Consider the following 22845-nt stretch of genomic DNA (forward strand, 5'->3'; position numbering starts at 1 on the left):
TGCTGTTCACAGACCTCTTTTATTAACTCTGCCAAGGAACAGAGACTGCCACCTTTAAAGTAAATGTGTGTGCAGGCATGTTTTGCTCAGTGGTGTCTGGGTTGGGTTTTTATTTTAGGATTCTTCGAGGGACATTCGGGAAGCACTTCATGAACTGTTGTGTTGCACCAATGTTTCAACTAAAGAAGGCATCCATCTTGCGCTGGTGGAGCTGCTGAAAAACCTGACCAAGTATCCTACAGACAGAGAATCCATATGGAAGTGAGTGTGTTCGGTGTCCTTGTGTGTCTACTTACTTTCCTCTTCTTTTTAATAAGTGAGGTGCTAGGAAATACTGAGCTTGCTAAGGAGGTAACAGGTGTTGCAGATGTACAATTCTGTTACTTGGTAAACACACTTACTCATGACTGGTGTGGAAACTCTGTGTTGTTCTTGCTTGTCAATACTTCCACTGGAAATCCAGAACTGATGACCACTTCTGGAAATGTCCCACTATTCCAGGCACTCAATGTATTCACAGAAAAGATGAATTCAGTTTTCAGTTTAAAACCTCATCTCTTCTACACAAGAGAGACATTGTGTTAAATAGTAATATTTACTAGTAGCTGACTATATCAGATGTGATAAGTGGATTGGCCATGTGGCATTGTGCTGTCAGAGGAATTTTTTGAAGTAAAAAGAAGGAACTTTTGTGTCAGATTTTTTGGTTGTTTAATGAAATCAATAAAGGGAATGGTGCTCCATACACACGGTTTGAGATGGAGTTGTTAGATATTACTGGAAACAGTTATGTTAGCCTGCTTTGACTTCCAGTGTACTTTTACATTGGTTTTAGAGTTTGAGGGTTTTGGGGTTTTGACTCCTATCTTCCTCATTTCTGAAGAAAAAAAATTCACTCATTCATTAGTCTTTAGTATAAGAGCTTCCTGGATTGTATAACTCCAAATGTTAGCTATTTTGTGGACATTTTAAATAAAAACAAATTGTTACTGTTTGTCCTTCAGTTTCCTTGGATCCTATAAAATATTAAAGCAAATGGTCAGTTGTAAAGAAACAGTGAGCTTGGACAGCAGGATTTTCTTGCTGACTGTCTAAAAGTGTTGCTGCAACATAAAGTAGTAATGCTTTAGAACATTTTATTTTGAAATGTGACTGTTTACTAACATATATTTCAATCTGTGTATTTACAGATGTTTGAAGTTCCTGGGAAGCAGGCATCCCACTCTGGTGCTTCCATTAGTCCCAGAGCTGCTGAGCACACATCCATTCTTTGACACTCCGGAACCAGACATGGATGACCCAGCCTGTATCTTTATGCATTAAGCCAGTTGATAATTTTGACTGCAGTAGATTTTATTCATGATTTCCTGACTCTCACATTTCTTCAACTGTTTCTTACTGTAGCAGACAAACAATCCTGTGCCTATTTCTGAATCCCTGTGCACTTAGTTTGTAACTCAGCAAGTGATGGAAAAACTGTTAGCTGGAACCATCTTCATAAATATCAGTGGACTGTAATTTGCCTTCTACTTATGCTGTGATGCATAATCAAGCAATTTGTCAAAGTTTAGACTTTGCAGATGAGCCCTTCGATGTCAAAACATTTGTCTAGTTTGCATGGATTTTGAAGATGCTTTAGCTTTTAAATAAGAAGAGTGTTTTTTCATTTCTGTTTTCTTTTTAGGTAAAACTTTTGCTATGCTCACTACTGTGCAGTTTATAAAACAGCACTGTCTCTAAGTACAGCACTGCCTGAATTCCCATAATGCTTTGAATTTTTAATCTTTCTGAAATAATTCAATATCAGAAATGCTTATATTAGTGTTAGCTCTTCCAGTGCTTTAGAATACAATTACTGGTACACCAATCTCCTCAACAACAGGTGACGCATTGGAAATGCATTTTTCCATCATTATTCCCCTTGCTTCCATTCTGTGTGATGGCAGAACCTAATATTATTTTTGGTACGTGCTGAGACACATTGGACTGGAACCTTCCTCTAGAAGCTACTCCTTATTTTTCTCACCAGTCACAGGCCATCAACCAGAAATTCTACACAGATTAAATGAATGCCTTGTGAGAATTGAAACAGGTTAGAATCAGGTGGAGAGAAATGAATCTGTAATTACATGGTTTAGTAATAATTCGAGTAAAGTTGTCCTGTGAGTTGAGAATTAAAGGAATATTGCAGGGGGAGGAATGCTGCTGTTTAACTCTGTGCACCTTCCTGCCAGGAACCAGAGAGTATTAAATTTTACAGAGGCATATTATGTGAGGACAGGCCTGTGAGCCAGAAACTGAAGTAAACCTGAATAGTGTGTTTCCAGTGTAAATTGATATTTAAAAACATGGTTTTGTTTGCTTCAAAGCATTTAGGAAATTTGAATTGGAGCTTATGCTTGGAATCAGCCCTGTTGCAGGTGTCAGCCTTTGGGCTAACTTTGAAAGGCTTTGGCTGATCTCAATTTCTGCGGGTCTCAGACTGTGAAAATGTGTTTTCTATTTCAGAATGATCTTTCCATGTTTGATTCTTTGCTTAAATTCAGAGAGCAATATTTTTCAGGGCATCTTAGGTTATGCATCTATTTTCAAAGACTTGGCGGTAAATGTATAATTTTGGTTGCTGTTAGGGCACCAAAAAAGCTGAGCAACTTGGTCTAGTGGGAGGTGTCCCTGCCCATGGCAGGGTGGGGTTGGAACTAGTGTCTTTCAGGTCTCTTCCAGTCCAAACCACTCTGATTCTGTGGTACAAACTGGTGAGCACAGTGTAAGCTGTGAGGGAGAGTGAAACTCCACCTAATGCGCATGCTCTGTATTTGGGATCTCTGGCTCCTTTCCTTGTATTGCTTCTGAGCCATCCCATGTTGGCAGAACATCCTTTCTCCAGAATGGCTCGCCCTATAATATTTGCACTTTGTCCTTGGTTTTCATCTGCTCAGACAGCTGTTTCTTTGGATTTTGCTCAATATTTTCCAACTATAAAGAATATCCTAGACAAATCCTGACCAAAGGATTATTGACTTGTTGTTTTTTTTAACTTCCCATCCTCAAGAAGCTCTTCTTGCTGTTGATTATTTTTCTTTAACAATCCATTTGCAATAGACATTGCTGTTCTGGTTCTGATTTTTAATGCTGCTAAAAGTTGCCCAACAATGCCTGCCCTGTTCTCTGACCATACATTCAGACATTACGCCTATCTTCGGGACAGTCTCTCTCACCTGGTCCCTCCATTAAGAGTAAGTTGGACTTTTTTGGTTTGGTCTTTGACATTTGTTAGAAATATTGCCAGCCTCTTCCATCTCTGTCTGTGTACAATTCTAAAAGGTTTTTCTCCTGTGCACCACGGGAATTAAATTGTTACTATATGGGATTTGTAATATTTTGGAGAGAATAGTAATATTATTGCTCTCAATAATTTCAATTCAATAATCTCAAAAAGTGAGAATAGTAGGTAGTTTGCTGGTTAGGTAAGAATACTTTGGAGGGCAGGATTCCTGGGAGTTTTCTGTAGCTCTGACTGTGTGTGTGGGAAACACCTTTGTAGATCTTCTAACATTTCACTTATGTTCTACCTGAACAGTTCAGTCTTGGGTGAAATGTGTTCCATTCTGCTTTGCAACATGTTTTTCCTGCACGGAAGTATGAGTGGGATTGAAGTTGGCTGTAAGTCTTGTCACAACTCATAAAATGAGTGGTGGTTTGTGCAGTCTCAGATTTTCCTTGACTTGACAGTGTCAAAGTTAATGGATGAGGAAGATGTTTCCCTCAAAGGGATGTTGAAGTTTAACCTGAAGATTTCTAGTGCAAGTGGATTGTGAAGTAGGGAGGATTAACTAACAAAGATGCATGTTTGAAAGCCTTGGTATAAATTTTGTATTTGAGAAATGAATTGGAGCTCTCAGTTTCTTGTTAAATAGATGCCAGCATTTTGCAGTGTTATTCCTTGTGTTAGACTTTCCTCTTGTTTTTTTTGTGTGTATTCCTTCTCGCTTAGTTGCCAGGTAGAAAGCTGGTGTCATCCGCTGTCTCTCCCAGTATTACCCCACATGAAGATCCTTCCCAGCAGTTCCTGCAACAGAGCCTGGAGAGGGTTTACAACTTTCAGCACCTTGACCCACAGGGCATACAAGAGCTGCTGGAATTTACAATCCGGTAAGGCTTCAAGCTGCCCTGTTTATGGAAAGATGTGTTAGGATGCTCAATTACTCTGATGCTTTACTTCTGAATATGAGCGCTGTAATTTGCTGTCCAGTGCTTAACTTGAGCCTTTCTTTAGAGGCTGTTGTGATAAAAGAGTGTTCATGACCTGTTTAAAATAAAATTGATGGTCTCAGGTCTGGCACAGCCCCCCAGCATAACCAGTGTGCATTTTGGGCATGGGGTGTCTTTACAGAGCATAGTAAGAGTTGGGTAAGGGTGTTCTTTTTGGACTGTTCATTTATGCTAAAATGCACACTCAGCTTTTATGGTTTATGGGTGACAGCCTTGTGTCTCATTCTCAGTTTTGTGTCCTTGTAATTTTGATCATGTTATTTGTAATGTACATGCACAAGGTTTTCTTGTTTTGCTTTTGTTGGGGGGTAAGGTGTTGTCCCCTTTGCTCTTGCATTTCCTGGGTCCTGTGGCCTTTCATTCAACAGGAAAGGACCTGCTTCTGGTGGTTTGGGTTCTCATTGCCAGTCCTGCTTACAAAGGACTTGGCCATTCCTCATCAGTTTTCAAATCAGAGAGCTTTTCCAGGAATAGAAAACATTCTTGCATGCTGCTGTCTGCTGCTGTATAGATAAGGGTGTGTGGTGCTGCTTCTCAGTGTGGGTTTTGTGCTGCCTCTTGCATTTCATCTCTAGACTGATTTACACAAACAAAACACTTGAAAAGGATTCTTTCAATGTGATTCCTCTGCTTGGAAAGAGCAAAAGAGCCTTATTTTAAGAGTTAGAAAAACTATCCAAAATGCTTTGTTTGGAATGTGGAATTTAAAAAAAAAAAAGCTTAATTCTTTTTATTCCTTCAAAATAGCTGCCTTCTGTTGTGTGTATGTTGCTGTGAATCACTGTCACACCCATCTGCAGCAGAGAGTAAACAGTGTGCTCCTCACTGAAAACCCAGCTGTGGGAACTGTGAGGTTTGTCCTCAGCTGTTTTGCAGCTGCTGTGTGCCAGCCTGAAGTACAGACTTGAAACATTTAATACACTGAACACTTGAAACAGGTAATCTCTAGGGCAAGCATCCAGAACCTCTCAGTTATGAGGGTCTGGGAACCTCTCAGGCCATGACTTTGATTTGATGGAAATTTTTGGCTTGGCTTTTTTCCTGATGGAATTGCCCCCCAGGAAATTGTACAAAACCAGCTGCTATTTTCCATCCTTAAGACAAAGGGAGGATTTGGACAAAGCCAAAAAAAGTGTTAAAGGTTATTTTGCAGAAGGCAAGAGATCCCTGCACCAGCAATTTAGTTGCTGAGAGCAGAGGGATAGAAGCAGCTAACAGCAGTGTCATGGAATATAACTCCCTCCTCCTTTATCATTGTCATCCACAGAAATAAGAGACCTTATGAAGTTTGTGTCTACTTGGGACAGTTTAGCTGCAGAGCCTGGGGGGGGAGCATCAACCTGCAGTGTGGTTAGAAATGTAAGACAGGCTGTTTAGCGAATTTGTCTGTGGCTTAGTTTCTTCAGCTACAAGAAATAACTTTTTTTTCTTACAGAGATGTTGGAATCTGTTTAAGATTTGTAAGGAAATAGAATTAGTGGAACTGGGAACTGTGTAAGACTGGGAAATGGAATATCTGCCTAGTTGTTAGCTGAGAGATGACATCCTGTTCCCCATTAGTGTGTTGTGATGGATTGTGACATGGGAATTAAGCACCCAGGGAGCCTCCTCTTCTCTCTTCTCTCTGGAAAAAGATAAAATGGAATCTCTGTGTAAGGTTGAGGCTGGCTTGGCTGTTGGTGCATTGTTGAGAAACGCACAACCCCTTACTATGAGAGACATTGAGGTGCTGGAGTGTGTCCAGGGAAGGGCAATGGAGCTGGGAAGGACTGTGGCAGAAGTCTGATGAAGAGCAGCTGAGGGAGCTGCGGGTGTTTATCCTGGAGAAAAGGAGGCTCATGGGGAACTTAACTCTCTACAACTGCCTGAAAGGAAGCTGTAGCCAGATAGGGACTGGTCTCTTCTCCTGAGTGACAGGGAAGAGGATAGGAGGAGGCAGCCTCAAATTGTGCCAGGGGAGGTTTAGACTGGATAGTAGAAATACATCTTCATGGAAAGGGTTGTCAAGCACTGGAAAGGGCTGCCCAAGGAAGTGATGTATTGACCATTCCAGGAGGGATTTGAAAGACCTGTAGATCCGGTATTTGTGGTGGGCTTGGCAATGCTGGCTTAATGGTGGGACTGGATGATCTTAGAGGTATTTTCCAACATAAACAATTCTTTGATTCTCTGCTTAGGAAAGATTTTCTTTGGCTGCATATAATACAGATAATCTCATGGATTTTTGCAATGTCTCAGGGCTCAGCAACTTTCTGTTTTGGCAGAACCAAAATTTCACAATTTGAAAAGACAAATCTAAAACAAAAGAAACTGATCATCTGAAAAAATTAATAATGCAATAGGAAATGTGGAAGTCGAGTGACAATTTTAATAGACTTTGTATTGAAGCAAAGTGTAGAGAAGAAAAGGCACATGTTGAAACCACATCATCCAACCTATTTTCTGTTCTGTAAGAAAAATTAATTTTGTTTTTTTTAATGCACACTTTAGGAAGACATGGCTAGGAGTAGAGAACTAAAGCCTTTTGGGTTCCATTAACTGACAATTTTTTTCTATCATATTAAAAGCTGCTTATATTGCTGTATGATTTACAAGAAATACCAGGCAACACACACCATCTAGTTGGGAAAATATCAGTACATCAGATTCTAGCTTGGCTTAAAAGGGTAGCTCTGTTTCAGTTACACTTCATTGCATGAGCCTGACACGTTCCAAACAACCTTTCTTAGCCAACATGAATAGTTTGATTTCCCAGCAGTGTAACACAAATGGGTCGTTAGCTGCTGTGGAAGGCTGGAGTGTTTTAAGTTAAATCTGGAGCTGCCACTCTGTGTGGTTCCCATGGGGCTGCAGAGTAATGTGGGTTGACAGACTTAGTGCCTCCACTGCTGTGCTGGTGTCAGCTTCCCAGAAGAAGGGACATGCCGAGTCCCAAGGTGCAAACTGGTTTGTAGTGTGTGTTTTGCTGCTGTTTCTGGTGCTTGCTCTAATAAAAGCAGGCAGCAGGAATAGCTGGCTTTATTGTCACTGCCTTCTGAGTGTGTTTGGATCAAACTGTTCTCTGTCTCAAAATTATTTTGCCTTTTTGTTTTTTTTCCCCCACATGCTTCAGTGATCTTCAGAGGCTTGGAGAGCTGCAGTCAGAACTGGCAGGGATGGCAGATTTCACTGCAACTTACCTTCAGTGTCAGCTGCTCCTCATCAAGGTTTGACTTCATCTGGGTTTTTTTGAGCTGTTCTGCAAAAATGCCCCCAGTCCATCACAGTGGCATGCTTTCACGTTTTGATGTTCATGCTGAAAAGTGATGTGTGATGAAAGAGCAGGTTCTGTGGATTTCTGATAATCCTGCTTCCCTCCTGTGGCAAATAATTTATGCAGTAACTTTGCCAATGCAGACCTCTGCTGCTGTACCTAGGGCTTATGTTGGTTCATGAGCATTTTGTCAATGCAGAGTTTATTATGTGACGGAAATCACACTGAGGGCAACTGTGTTAGGAGAGTAACTTTCCCTGCTGGTGGCAACTGGAATGTTTTTTGTTACTCTGCTGCCATGAGTGCCATTGTTATAGATGGTGATTGGCAGATAGCTTTATTGGCACCAATGCCAAAGGAGTTCTTAAGACTTGATTGAAGTAAATATCAGTCATGCATTCTTTTATAGTTCTGAAATTATCTGTCTATTTAGTATTAGCAGGTCAAGTGGCTACTTAGACACCATTGCAGCAGCCCTTTGCAAAAGCTCCTTTCCAAAATCAGCTTCTTGCTGTAAACAGGAACTAATTTTTTACTTCATAGAAAATCTTGAGTTGGAAGAGATCCTCTAATTCCAATGTCCCTGCCATGGTCAGGGATTCCACTGGATCAGATGGCTCAGGGCTGTAAGCTGGCAGTAGTATTTAAGTTAGTCTCTTGGCATTCTTTGGTGTTTAACTTACACACACATAAAGCAAGAGCTAAAGCAAGCAGCAAACAGTTTTCCAGAAGGAACTCAATGAAAGCTTTGTTATGTAAAACCAAAGAGGGATTTCTGTTGCTTTGCTAATGCATAGCTGCCAGTTGGCATATCTCATGGCAGGCCTCAAATAATTGGAATATATTTATCACCCAAAGGTATTTCAGATGAGCAGTGGTACAGTTCAGTACAATCCAGCTAAATCCAAAGTGAAATGTGCTGTGCAGGCAGAGGACTAGCATTTGGAGATAGCTTTGTTGCCCTTCTCCAGGGTTTGACTGGAATGAACCAGATGGTTTTTGCATCTGGCAGAGGTGGGCTCTGTTTGGAAGAAGGGTAAAAGCTGCATCAGCCATTCTTGGCTTGAGCTGTGGAACAGTCAATAGATCAGTGGTGCAGAGGAGTCAGTAATCTGCATGGAATGAAAAATAGCTGATAATATCAGGAATCACAGAATATCTTGGGTTGGAAGAGATTTTGAGAATCATCTAATTCCAGATCCCTTCTTACAGGGAGGGACACCCTCCACTCCGCAATACAAGTAGAAATTCTGATACTGCAGAGAACCTGAATGTCCGAGTAGCCCCTTTCAGTAGATTTTTTTCCCAGTTGCTTCTTTTCCCAACAGAGAAAAAGCTGCTGGGGGGAAAAGTATCTTCATTCCCCAGCCTCTCAAGGCTCAAAAGGTTCCATACCTTTAAAGGCTCTACATACCCTGTGATTTTAGGGGTAGTTAGCTGGGATTCTTGGGCCAGCCTGCGTGAAGTGTACAGTCGGTATGTTCTTGAGCTTTGGCTACAGCCAGCCTTGTGCATAGCTGTGTCAAAGGACAGGCAGCTTCAAAAAGGAGGCAGTGCTATAAATCATCCAGTCAAGCTTTCTACATTTTTTTTTTTGTAAACATAAAGCAAATAGGGTATGGTAGGTGATTGGGGTTTTTTGGGGCTTGGTTTTTTGTTTTGTTTTTTTTTTCTTTTTTTAATACCAATATCAGTGGCTGAATTAGACACAATATTCTTAGTAACTCCAGGATCTTTGGTGGAGCAGAGAAAAGTTCAGAAATGTGGCTGTGGAAGTAAATGTGTTTCTGGGGACAGGTGTTATTATTTCCACTTTCTGTCACCATTGCCCCGATGTTGGTCTCAGGGGGTTGATAACAAGTGTGCTGTTGGTTTTCTTTATGAAGTACAAGGAATTTGGCTTGATGAGTCTCTCATCCACAGCTTTGTTAATATTAGTCTCAACTTCCTTTGTATTTTCTAGTTGTATAGGTATCTCTGTTTCTTTATAGAACACTGTATATTTTGGAGGCCTTGGTTCCCTATGTTGTATTTAAAAGCACAAAAGAAAGCTTTCACATGCTTTTTCAACCAAGTATTTAGATTGAGTTGGATATTTATCATCATTTCATGTTTTTTTTTTTCTTGTAGGCCTTGCAGGAGAAGTTGTGGAATGTGGCAGCTCCCCTGTACCTGAAACAGAATGCATTGGCATCTGCTGCAGCAAAGCAGGTGAGGTGGAAGCAGCTGAGCCTGTACAGAGGCCAGTCCTTGGGTTGGAGTCTTTCACTGGCCATGGAACAATAACACACTTCTGACCTTCCACTGCCATAGTCTTCCAAGTAAATCTTAGTTCCCCAAACTGGGGTAATTTCTCTTCTTTTCAAAGGATGAGTGGTGAGGGAGGAACCCCACTGTAAGAAGGCAAGTATCACACTCATCTTCCAGAAAAGAAAGAAGATCCAGAATACTGTGGGCTGCTTCTCCTTGCCTCTTTCCTGGGGAAAGTTATGTACCAAATACTTAAAAAAGCTATTCCAAGACAAAATCAACAAAGCTACTTGGGAAAGCCCAAATGCATTTTTCAAGAACAGATTATGGCTGACCGCCATCATTGCTCTCTATGGTGAGGGGACTGGTGCTATGAACAAGGGGAGGGCAGTGGAAGTTACAGTGCTTGGATACAGTCTCCCATCATTTATTTTTCTCCAGACTTGCAGGGTTGTGGCTGAATAAATAAGTGATAAGGGTTCTGCAAATTGAGGAACCAGTTGGTGTGTTGGAGGGCATGGCTGCTGGTCTGAACAGACTGGGGAGCTGGAATGAAGGGAACCTTCTCATGTTCAGTACATTGACTATAAGGCACTGCAAGAGGCCAGCTGCAACTGGGATGACTTGGTTTGGGAAATGATCCACCTCTGGGGAGATGCCACCTGGAGGGCTGTGTTGTGTGTTGGCCTCCCCAGTAGAAGGAAGATGGTGACAAACTGGGGCAAATTCAGCAGAGGACCACCAATATGGTCAGGGGCTGGACTACATTACCTGCAAGGGAAGGTTGAGGGGGATGGAATTGTCCAGCCTGGAGAAGAGCAGGCTTCAGGATGGATTTACTTCTGTCTAGCGCTGTATCATTACAGGATATAAATGAGATAGAGCCAGACTACTGTGGACAAGAGGCAGTTGGCAAATGATGAAAAATTTTGATCAGCTGTAAAGGGAAGATTTCCTGTAAGGATGGTTAAATACCATTGCCCAGAGAGGTGGGGGGAATCTCTGTCATTGGAAGTGTTTTCAATTTGATGTGGCCCTGAGTTACTGGATCTAATGAGACCTGCTCTGGGCAGGGAACCAGGCTAGATGATATGCGGAGGGCCCATCCAATCTGAGTTATTCTGATTCTGTGATATAGAAGTGTATGAATGATCAGATCCTGGAAAAACTGAAGCTAAGCCCTAAGAAAAGGTTAGGAAGCAAGCAAGCTATTCAATAGTCTGATAACAAATCCAGGGTAAAAGCAAATTCATAGATCTTGCTGGTATTTTGAGTCTTCAGATAATTAGGATGTAACAGACAGGTACTGCTGTCCATGAAAGCCTTCTCTGCTGGTGATGAGTAGAAACAAAAGCCATCCAGCTTTTGAAATTTTCTCTGATTGAAATGTTTGTCTTGGGTGCCCTCTTGAGTAGCATGTGAATCCCCTGGAAAGTGTTTTCTGTTGTGATGGTGAATGTAGGTCACTTGCTATCAATGCAAGGTAAAGAGAATATTCCCTGTTAAATAACTTAAAAGTTCTTGGCATCTGCACAGTCATATTGAACTCAACTGTATTGAATTGAGCACTTCCTCTTGCTTCATGTGTTCCTTGGTATGAGATAAAAATACCAGAAGCTGGTGATTGTGTTGTACCAGGGCTTAACAGTCTGATGGGTTTTTTATCCTTGTGGTGTCTGTCTGGCAGATCCTGGAAGAAACTTACAAAATGGAGTTCATGTACAGCGGAGTGGAAAGTAGACAAGTGGTCATTATTCACCACATGAGACTGCAAGCAAAGGCCTTGCAGCTGATAGTGACTGCCCGCACCACCAGAGGGTAAGGATGACTTGGTCTGAGGATCTTCTTAGGGTTAGCTCTAAGATTACTGTCTTTAAGCTTTGTTTTAAAAAACAGCAAGGATAAAATAGACACATAGCAGGGTAGCATGCCAATAACCATTTGGTAGAGTAATTCAGAACAAAGAACCTTTTGCCTTTGATATGGCTGTATAGGGACACAATCCTGAATTAGATGACAAAACTATTGGGAAGATGAGTTTTGGGGGTTGAGTTCTCTCATTGATGAACATATAAATAGATTAAAAACATTGTAGGGTTGATATTTGGGACCTGTTTAACTGAGGAAAAGTTACATATCAAAAGAATGCACCAAACATGTTTGCTTCATTAAGTATTCATTGCTGAATTTTTAGGATCAGCAAAGTATTGGCCTCCTGACTGATCTGCAACTGCTTAGTGTGACTCAGACATAAACTGCTCCTGTGCAGGCTTGGGTACATGAGAGGCTCTGAGTGTTTTGTTTTGGCTGCTGAAGTTAAAGAAGTGACACATGGTTGTAGAATGAAAACTGCAGCTGGTGGAATTAGAGCACATCAGTTATTGTCCTAGTTTGCTTCTGTTTCAGGTCCGTTGCCATCAATTTACTGTGTTACCATGGAGGTCCTTAATATATTTGCCTTTTAACCTCTTGTTTTGTAGGTGGAAAGCGAGTATTTTCTAGCAGTGGCTTTGGGAATTTAATTACTGCCTTATGCAAATGTTTTTGGTTTTTTTGTGAGAAGGGGATATAGATAAGTGAGGAGCACTTTTTTGGTTCAAAAGCTGTAAGATCTTCCCATTTTTAGGAGGTTTAATGGGATTCCAAACCACCTAAATGTCTATATCCAGAAAGCCATTTTTCTTTCTTTAAAAGTCATCCAAGGAATATTATTTTCATTACAGAGTGGAACCTCTTTTTGGGATGTGTGAAAAATTCCTCCAAGAAGTGGATTCCTTTCAGAGGTGACAAACTCCATTGCTTCTTCAATTTTTGTTGAAAAAAATGTCCACCACCACTGTCAGGGGATATTCACTTTGTTTTTTATCTCTTCACATCTCCCTTCCCTGCTGTCCTACATTGCAAACTATCATGGGATAATAATAAAGCAAGAAGTCCTTAACATGGGGGTATTATGCTGGTACTTCAGAAACACGTGCTCTGAATTAATTTTTTATAGAATATATTTTTTTTTCTTGTATTTATAAGAGATATATTGTATTTATTTATCTACTTTGAGTGGATGCTGTTTTGATAAATACTTAATTTTTTTGGTTTTGTTTGTTTGTTGGGTTTTTTTGGTTTTTTTGTTTACTTTTGTTATTCTGTCTCCTGGAGTCCTGAGAGTGTTTCAACCTTTCAGAGATTAATAAAAAAGCAGATTACCCTTGATGTACTCAACATGTAGCAATAAGTCAGACAAGAATTCTGCAGTATCTTTCCTGGCCCTATCTGCTGCTTTTGCCACCTCTTAGTCATCTTTACTTCCAGGGAGAATAGATATACTAAGTGTCAATTTGATGATCATATTGATTCTAGTGAAAGGCGTCCCTGTCCATGGCTGGGATGTGGAACTAGGTGTCTTTGAGGTCCCTTCCAACCCAAACCATTCTATGGTTCTGCTTCTGTGAGATAGTGATGAGTTCTGCTGTTCCTGAGATTCAGTGCAAGGAAAAGGTATACAGAAAATGACCAGTTCTGTCTTCCAGCTCCAGCTGGGCATTAGGGTAGGGCAGATTTGGTCCCCTTTTCTTATCGGTTAACCAGCCACAGCTGCCAAGCTTATGATAAACGTGAATTTAGTCACAACTAGAAGTAAAATTCTGCTCAGCCAACTAAGGATACCTGTGTCTCTGGAGTAGCTATTCAATTCCCTGATGAGTCGTAAAATCATAGAATCACAGAATCATAGAATGGTTTAGGTTGGAAAAGACCTTAAACACCATCTTGTTCCAACTCCCCTGCCATGGGCAGGGACATGTTCCACCAGACCAGAGCTCCATCCAGCCTGGCTTTAAACACTTCCAGGGATGGGGCATCCACAGCTTCTCTGGGCAACCTGTGCCCGTGCCTCACCATCCTCAAAGTGAAGAATCTCCTTCTAAAATTGAATCTAAATCTTTCCACTTGTAGTTTAAAACCATTCTCATTTGTCCTGTCATGATCTGCCTGTGTAAAGTCTTCTTCATAAGCCCCCTCTAACTACTGAAAATTTGCAATGAGGTCTCCCTGGAGCCTTCTCTTCTTCAGGCTGAACACACCTATCTCTGTCAGCCTATCTTCAGCTCCAGCCCTCTGAGCATCTTCATGGCCTCCTCTGTCCTTCTTACACTGGGAACTCCAGAACTGGACACAGTACTCCAGGTGGGATCTCGTAAGGGCAGAGAAGAGGGGGAGAATCCCCTCTGACTTGCTGCCCACACCACATAGCCCTTGATGGTGTCAGTTTGAGCACAAGGCACAGTTCCAACATAAGTAGCCAAAGTCATCTCTTACATGTGAGACAGATCAGAAGAGGGATGTAGGTATCTAATTCTGTCATTATAACTAAATGTAAGGATTAAGTAGCTTGAGTGAAAATAACAATACTGTGGAAAAAGTATTTGATTTTTAATCTATTCTTGACACAGATGTTTCATCTCTGAGCTCCCACATATGCAAGGCAGTTTTGTAGATAAATTGCTGGACTTAATGCCCAGACTTGTGACATCCAAACCTTCAGAAGTGGTCAAGATTCTCCAGACAACACTCCGGCAAAGTACCTTCCTCCACCTTCCTCTTCCAGAGCAGGTTGGTTTAACAGAAAATTAAAATGCAATATCTTTGAGGACTTTCTTGGAAACTGACTACTTTCTATATGCCGTGAAGCTTTTTGAATTGAGGGTCTTGGTCAGACACAAGTGTTATTTATTTCCTCTTTGTCTTCTTACCTAGAATCCTCCGGACTACTGCTAGGAGCATGAAAAACTTAGTAATTCCTGTCAGTATAAAAAAAAAAAAAAAATCCAGAGTTTATGAGCATCTCTGTTAAGAGCAGAAGTAATTACGATTTTTTTTTTTCTTTCTTCTTTCCCACACCTGATTTTTGCCAATCACTTTACCCCTGATAGCTCCATAGAGCCACTGCAAATATCATTGAGCCTACTGGTGAATCTGATAATCCCTTGAGGTTTACGTCAGGATTAGTTGTGGCACTGGATGTTGATGCAACTCTGGAACATGTGCAGGATCCCCAAGGAACTGTTAAAGTTCAGGTAAGAAGTCATTTCACATAAATGCAAACAAGATTATATCTTGGGGGGAGTTTCTTTAAGGATGTCACTGCTTTTAGATTCTGAATAATGATATGCTTTATTAGTAACAATGCTGGATTTCTGCGTTTTGACCAGTCATTCAGAAACTGGTTTGTCTGTAGTGCACTGAGAGTTGACTTGGGTGCAGTTCTGAGAGTTTGCTTTGAGTGCTTGGATGTCATTCTGTGCTTCCATGTGCACTGTGCGTGTCATGGACATGAGCACCAGTAAATGCTGGCGAGCTTCCAGCTGATTTAGGGAGAGGAGGAGCAAAAGAAGTTGTTCCGAGTGGCACAAAAATATGCAGGCTCTTGGCTCTCTGTATTTCCAGGTTTTATTCCTGCTGCTGAATCACTAATCTGAGGAGGTCCAAGTAAAATATGCAGCATCACTGCTTAACAAAGAAACAAAAACCTCAGGTACAATGCAGAGGAAGAAACCTATGTCAGTGTGGCCTTTTTTCCACCTGTGGGTTTGAATGGCAGCATGTGGCTGTTATATTCAGGGCAGTTGAACTCCTGGCTCCAAGCTAAAGCCTGCTGGTCTTGCCTTCCTAACTCAATCAGAAAACAGCCAAGTAATGCACTATTCCATTGTGCAGATCCCCAGTGCAGTTGTCATTCCTTTGTTGTTTTCTTTTCTTTTCTTCTTTTTTTTTTTTTTTGTTCCCCTCCAGGTGTTGTATCCAGATGGACAAGCACAGGTAATCCATCCTAAACCAGCTGACTTCCGCAATCCTGGCCCTGGGAGGCACAGGCTGATAACTCAGGTTTACCTCTCGCACACAGCCTGGACAGGTAACATTAATGATACACATTAAGTGGCTGCACTTTAATTAAATACGAGTTACATACCCACAGTCTGGGGGGCTCTGAGGATCCTGGAGTCTGCAGCTGTGGTTGGTGCTGCCCTTGGTGTTGATCAGGCCTTTGAGTAATTAGAGCTCCCTGATTACCAGGCACTGCTGCTCTGTAGGGAAATAGAGGGGCTGCTGTCTTGGGAGAGCCCTGGGAGCCTTCACATGAGAGCTGTGCTCAAGGTGAGGTCACCCACACGTCAGCTCTTGGAGCCAGGTCTGCAACCTCAGGTCAAGGCAAGGGATCATGGTAAACTGACTCCTTCCAAGTCATTGTCTCGGGTCTCACAGGTATCTGAGCATGGCAGAGAACAGTACAGCAGTACAATTTCATTGCTGATTCAACTCTCACTCTTAATGCCCTAAAAACCCCCTCTTTAGCTCTGATGATGATGTGACTCACACATTCGCCTTCAGTCTCCGCTGCTGTTTGCACTTCCCCATGGAAGCACTTCAGTAATTGGCTTCTGGACTTCAAACAACAAAAGCAGAGTGTATTTCATTCACAGCTCCCTTTGTTCTGATTTCTTTTAATCCCTTACCTTTACTCAGATATGGGGATTTCCTCTGAGAGGTTTTTTTTCTGAGCAGTTTTTCATTGGATTTGTTGACCTTTTTTTAACTAACAGAATTTTGTTTATTGCTGTGTTCCTTCACATACCTTTTTTTTTTATATATAGTACTTCCATGGTGTACTCACTCATCCTGCTGTCATTGTTTTGTTTTGGAGAAGAAAAGATGGTACTGTTTCTAGGACTGGAAGTATCTGGGTTTAAGGGTTGATCACGTTACTTCACCAGAGGGAGCTGAAGTCCTTATTTCTACTTTTTCAGTGTTCACTGGAAGGACATTTTAAGCATGGCCCTGAGGGATTCTGTTCTGGTGTCTCCTCTAGGCATTATTTTAATCATTAACTTTGACATTGGAACTTAGACATATAAAACAGGGGGAAGACACTGAGCTGGGAGGGGCTCAGGAAACAGGGTCAGAATTCAAAGTGGAGAAATTGCCTTAATTCAAGACAATGAAACTTGTTAAAGGCCGGTAGAAAGAGTGTGCTCTGGAAGGAGAATGCCCAAGTGCAAAGCACTGATTAACTGCCAGGTGTAGAGCAGAAGTGAAAGAGGTGACTGCAGGCTGCAAATAAGAACTGGTGAAGTAACTGTGCAAAAGGGTTATTTCTTGTGTTCTGTCTGGTGCTGATGATGTCTCAGCTGGAGACCCCTGCAGTTCTGGACATGGCATCTTAAAATCCTGGAGGTTTCAGCAGGTTTCATTTAGGTTTCAATATTGTGGTCCTGTTATGGGTTATCCCTGATATACAGTAAAGTCCTGCACACCACCTGGTGCTTACTCCCCACTGGGACAGGTAGAGGATCAGAAAGGCAATGTGAGAAAACTCACGGGTTTTTCAAAACACTGCAGCAATAACTACAACATCCGTGTGTTACCAGCATTATTTTGGTCACAAATCCAAAGCAAGGCATCTTGGCAAGCTACTATGCAGGAAAATTAACTTTCTAATTAACTATCCCAGCTCAAACCAGTACAGTTCATAAAGAAAACCTAAACAAATCTATTACTCAGTCTAGAAAGGAGAATTGTTTTGGGTATGTAAATCCAGCAGTAAGTACGGGCAATACTATGTATACTGAAACCCTTGTTCTGCTATGACCACTGTGAGAAGAGTAAAGTGAAATCATCCTGTTATAAATGAAATCAGCCAAATTTTATCAATAAGGATTTTATTGAAAAATTTGTAAAATTGAATTTCAGAACAGCCACAATCAAAGTCAGCATCGAGTCCGGGGTCGGCGCTGGGTGAACTCTGAACCAGCCTCAGTGGCACTGGCTCCCCCAAGTTCACAAACTGTCTTTCCGAGAGCTGAGTTTTATACAGCTTTTTATATAAGCTTTTTAACTTTTTATATAAGTTTTTTGGCCTGAGGCTAGGCAGCTTCAGTTTCTTTCTCTTTCTTGTGTTGTTACATATTCATATTTCTGCTGCTGGTCTGTTGAGTTTTCGAGCAGGGAAGAGAGTTTGAGTAGATTTTTGGGAATTGGACATTGAGATATATGGTCTTGAGGATTTCGACTAGATCAGTATCAGGCGTTAATTGCTGGGTTAGTTAGTAGGCTTGTCTTGCCTGGGTGGACCCATCTTTTCTTGGTGCTATCTTTGTTCTCTTGCAAATTACTCCTTTTCCTGGGTTTCCAGCGGCTACTTTTGCAATCTCAAGTTGTTTGTGTTTTATACATAAAACATGCTTTATACTTGATTTTATATGTGTACAATAAAACGCGAATTATACCAACATATATTACAATCCTATGGATAGTATTAGGAACCTTGCTCTGCCCAGCTGCATAGCTGTCTAGTGTGTGAAAAATTCCAGCAAAAGACAATCTTCAAGTAATCTCCTGTGCCACAAGTCTTACCAGATGTCATCTGGATTGATCCTGACAGAAATACAGTGAGCAGGGCCTGCTAGTTCTGTGGGGGTTTTAATGATTGTTATAATTTCCAACAGTTATTTTTTAAAGTTGCAAGTTAGTGTTGAGATTTTTCAAGTGATGACAAAGAGCGAGGGGGATAAACCTAGAACAGTCCTTAGTTCTGCTGTGCTGAATGTAATGCCAAAGGCTTGTTTTCAGACACCAGGCTGGATTCTGGTCACTCCAGAACATCTATACATGGAATTAAAATTCATTTGATGTTGATTGTTCACTATGCAATGACAATCACGTTTGGATTGTTCTATTTTTTTCTCTGCAGAGCCATGTCAGATTGAAGTGCGATTGCTGCTGGCTTACAATTCCAACAGGAGCAAAGCATCTACCAGACTTCCTAAATCTACCTGGAGTGAGAGCTTGGAGGCTCTTCCACCCTCTGAAAATGGCATAGAGGGGACCATCCCCTTCAGCAAACCTGTCAAGGTGTATATAATGCCCAAACCTGCCAGGCGGTGAAGGCTGGCACTGAAAAACCTATTTATGGGGTTTGTTGGGTTATATGAAAGAAAGATGCTGTGTCCAAGATAGCAAACCAAGCCAAAACATCCTAAAGGGAGTCATATGTCAAAATAAAACTGAAGAACAGTTGGTCTCTTAAGCAGCAGGCAAATACAGGAGTTCCTTAGCCAGTTAGGAGTGGTTTCAAGAAAATACAGGGTTTTCTATATTGACTCAATGGAAACAGGACAGTTCTCAATCAGCATTCCAGTAGTAATTTCACTGTGCTGTACCTTCAGTTTTTACGTGTCAAAAGTCTTTCTCCAAGGCCTCTAGGTTTTCTGCTATGTATTTATTACGTAAATGCTTGGGCACATAAATCAGTGTTATTTTTACAGTACTCTGAAGTGAAGCTGAATTCAGCATTTTGTGGGGGCTTGTTGATTTGTTTCTGGGTTTTTTTGGGTTTGGTTGTTTTGGTGCTTTGGGTTTTTTTTTATGTCAAAAACTTACATTTGTGCACTGGTACCTAATTTCTTAACAGAAAAAGTACTATTCTAAAAAGTACTATTGTTCTTGTTTGGGAACAGCACCTAGGAAGGAAATTGCCAAGTGCTGTTCTACATCCTCTACAGCTGTACTGAAGCTGGTCCAGCTTCTGGGGAGAGCACAGGTTGTTCATGGTACAGGGGCATGAGGAACCTCATGGTGCAGGTGGCAGAACTTCAGTCAGCAGGACGTGGAGTTTAACTGAGCTACAGCAACAAAGCAGTTTGTGTCTTGTTGCACCTTTGTGCAGCTTGAGGAGCAATGTGATTAAGTACCAGTTGGAAAATTCCTAACCACTAAGTTTTAGAGGATCTGTTTCTGTGTGATGATCTGGCCTGAACCAGTCTTAGTGGGCTGTGAAAATCTATGACTTTTAATTCAGCAGCACTTTGGTACTCAAAGTCTTTATTGTCAGTCAGAGTAGCCAAACACAGTCCACTCAGCAGCAGTTGGGCAGCTAGTCAGTGCTCCCCAATGGAGGTGAGCTGGGAGTACAGAGGGACAAGAATTTAGTTAAAACGTGATCCATCTGCCATTCCTGTCAGGAAGTGTGTCTGTGCATTGCTTCTATATGCCAGGCTTAGTGGACTGAGGAGCCTCCTGTGATTTGTAGCAATCCTTTGGTAGGATTTTTTAGGAGAACCTAATGTGTGAAACATTCTAGTGCAGGGGTCAAATGTTGCCTGTGTTCAAGAATTAGTTTGGATTTTTTTTTCTTTTTTAAAAAAGGTGTATTTTTGCCAAGTAAGCAAAACAGTGAAGAAATACTTTCCAGTTGTATTTAGTGTAAATAACCCCTTACATGCTTTCCTACAATAAAATTGGAATATTCATGCTATTCTGTTTCTTTTTTATAATATGAGCAAACATCGATGCCTGCATGGTCCTTGGCTAATAAGATCATTGCATGTTTCTTGTGATTTTAATTTTTTAGCACTGGTAAGTTGTAGCCCAAAGGCTCATAGCCATAAAACTTTGCTGCTGCTTTAGGTATTCTTGAATTAAATTTACTTTCTTATTGTTTCTGCTCTTACAAAGTGTTTTTTGGTGTTTTACCTTTAGGGCACTGCTTGAAAATCTCCTGCCCATCTGACAGCTGAGTTGTTATCGTCTGACTTGGCATACTCAGTTCAGTTCCCAGCAGACAGGGTTGATGTATCTCTCATTAGGAAGCTGTGTCTGGGCAGATACGTGACAAGTTGAGTGGGCTCATTACAGACTTCTTCCTTTTTCTTCCTCACATTTTTTGCATTTCACCAGTATTTTGTGCAGTTTGTCATCTCAGTAATGTTTCTAATTTAGATTGTGTCCATAGGCTCCAGGCCACAATGTGGTAGGCACAGCAGATATTTTCAATATCAAAAGTTTGGGACCTTTCTCTCTTTTTCTAAGTACTGGATCAAATTTCTACTATTTTGTACTCCTCATGCTATCCTTGTCCCCCTTCTATATAACATACCAGGCAAAGAGTGAATGCCTTCTGTATTGCTGCCAAAAATCAAATACTGCAGGATGTGGAAAAGTTCTTCCAACTGTAATTTCAAGATGCCTAAAACAAGCTGAAAATGTAAGGCTGCTATGAACATTTCCAATCTGCTAATGAGAGCAGATTCTGCAGTTGGCTTCTCTTCTGTAGATTTTTCTCTGATTCCTGGTTTGGATCATGGAAGAAATCACAGCTTCTCCTTTCCTCCTTCAGTTTCACCTCTGCAAGCAGATGACTAATTCATCATCTAATCTAAACCTTCCTTCTTTCAGGTTAAAGTCTTTAAAGTCCTACCACTTCATGCCCTTGTCAAAAGTCCCCCTCTAACTCTGTATAACCCCAGGTACTGGAAAGAGCTCTTAGGTTTCCTCAGAACCATCTGTTCTCCAGGCTGAACAACCCCAACTCTCTCACTCTGTTTCCACAGCAGAGATGCTTCAGTCCTGTCAGCATTTTCATGGTCTCCTCTGTACTTACTCCACACATCAACATCCTTATGTTGAAGGCCCCAGAGCTGGATGCGGTCTCACCAGAGCAGAGCAGAGGGGGAAGAGTCCCCTCCCTTGGCCTGCTGCCCAGATGCAGCCCAAAAAGGCAGCAGAGCCCTTTGGGCTGCCAGGGCACATTGTTGAGTCATGTTGAGCTGCTCACCCACCAACACTCCCAAGGTGTTGCCCCTCGGGGCTGCTCTCAAACCATTCTCTGTGCAGCTTGTATATGTGTGTGGGACTGCCCGTTTCACACCATGTTCCAGCATACGGGGAACTGGAAAATAAATTTGAATAAAAAGTGGGAGTTACTGTAGTTTTTGAAATCCAGATGTTGACTTCTTTCTATCCCCAGGTTTGAGACATTAAGGATTTTCTGCTCTCGAAAACATCAGAGTTCATGCTCTTTGTGTTGTCTCAGAGGCATTCATGCCATTCACCCGTTGTCCTTTAATTCTGGATAATTGTTAGGCTTCTGCACTGCAATAGCCTATAAGATGATTGATCTCAGAATGAAAAGAAAAACAAAGGGCTGTAGTCACACACAAAGATAATTTGCATATTTCATCTCTGTTGAAGGGGGAACAGAGGACTTCAGATGACAGTCACCCAAGTATGGGGAGTTTCTGCTCTCTCAGATGGTTCCAAGTGTAGGAACAGTGTGCCAGTACAGCTGCAGCCACAGGGAGATTGAGCAATCTATGAAGGAAGGGCAAATAATTTGATAAGAACCAATGATGTTGAAACACCCCTCACCTTTGCATCGTACCTCCTAGTTAGATGGAAGCAAGAGGAAAAATAATCTAGCAAAGCAAGGAAAATGCTGGCCTCATGTGAAAAGGGGTTTGAAAATATGTTGTCCTATTTACCACTAACTTTCTGGATTTAATTTATGTAAGGCATCTGTGTATGTGGGGAACCGAACTTCGGATGCTTTTAGTGGGAAATTCATATCCAGATTGCTGAAGTACACTGAAATACATTATTGGAAGTAAATAATTCAATTACTGAGTCAAGAGCTTATAAAACAATACATAAGTGTATTTGGAACAAAGTTAAAGCTTATGAGACATTAACTCAGACCTGGTGTGGCTTTCACCTATCTTATTTTAAAAAGGACCAAAAAAAAGGAAATGGGCAGGGACTCTCACTGCAAAAAGTACAAAGTGAATTCTTGGAAAGATGAAAAAACAGGGCCTGCATTTAAATCAGGACTGCATGACATCACTGAATCATTTAGGTTGGAAAAGACCTCTGAGATCATGGAGTCCAACCATAAGCCCAGCACTACCACACCCACACTAAGCCATGGCCCCAGGTGCCACATCCACACGCCTTTTAAACACTGCCAGGGATGATGACTCTACCACTTCCCTCGGTAGCCTGTTTCAAAGCCTGGCAACGCTTTTGGGAAAGAGATATTTTCCTAATATCCAATCTAAACCTCCTCTGGTGCAACTTGAGGCTGTTTCCCCTTGTCCTGTCACTTGTTACTGACCCCCCACTGGATAAAATCTCCTTTCAGGATAGGGTCCCCCTGAGCCTCCTTCAGGCTAAACACCCTCAGCTCCCTCAGGCTGCTCCTCATCAGACTTGCACTCTCCACCATGCTGTACTGGTCATCATCT

The 22845-nt window shown here is 41.5% G+C and overlaps 1 protein-coding gene across 2 annotated transcripts in view; it reads left to right on the forward strand.

Moving 5' to 3' along the window:
• The window catches only part of INTS4 (integrator complex subunit 4), a 33311-nt gene extending 13230 nt beyond the window's left edge, over positions 1 to 20081 (forward strand). For both annotated transcript variants that reach the window (XM_058840540.1, XM_058840546.1), the window contains exons 12-23: positions 119 to 261; positions 1191 to 1306; positions 3103 to 3236; positions 3995 to 4152; positions 7385 to 7478; positions 9656 to 9736; positions 11463 to 11593; positions 12499 to 12558; positions 14224 to 14383; positions 14704 to 14847; positions 15563 to 15683; positions 18519 to 20081. In XM_058840540.1, coding sequence (XP_058696523.1) covers positions 119 to 261; positions 1191 to 1306; positions 3103 to 3236; positions 3995 to 4152; positions 7385 to 7478; positions 9656 to 9736; positions 11463 to 11593; positions 12499 to 12558; positions 14224 to 14383; positions 14704 to 14847; positions 15563 to 15683; positions 18519 to 18712 — 1536 coding nt within the window. In that variant the 3' untranslated portion in view covers positions 18713 to 20081. The remainder of the gene's footprint in view (positions 1 to 118; positions 262 to 1190; positions 1307 to 3102; positions 3237 to 3994; positions 4153 to 7384; positions 7479 to 9655; positions 9737 to 11462; positions 11594 to 12498; positions 12559 to 14223; positions 14384 to 14703; positions 14848 to 15562; positions 15684 to 18518) is intronic.
• Positions 20082 to 22845: the final 2764 nt, after the last annotated feature.

The sequence above is a fragment of the Poecile atricapillus genome, chromosome 1 (assembly GCF_030490865.1).
Source record: "Poecile atricapillus isolate bPoeAtr1 chromosome 1, bPoeAtr1.hap1, whole genome shotgun sequence".
NCBI lineage: Eukaryota > Metazoa > Chordata > Aves > Passeriformes > Paridae > Poecile > Poecile atricapillus.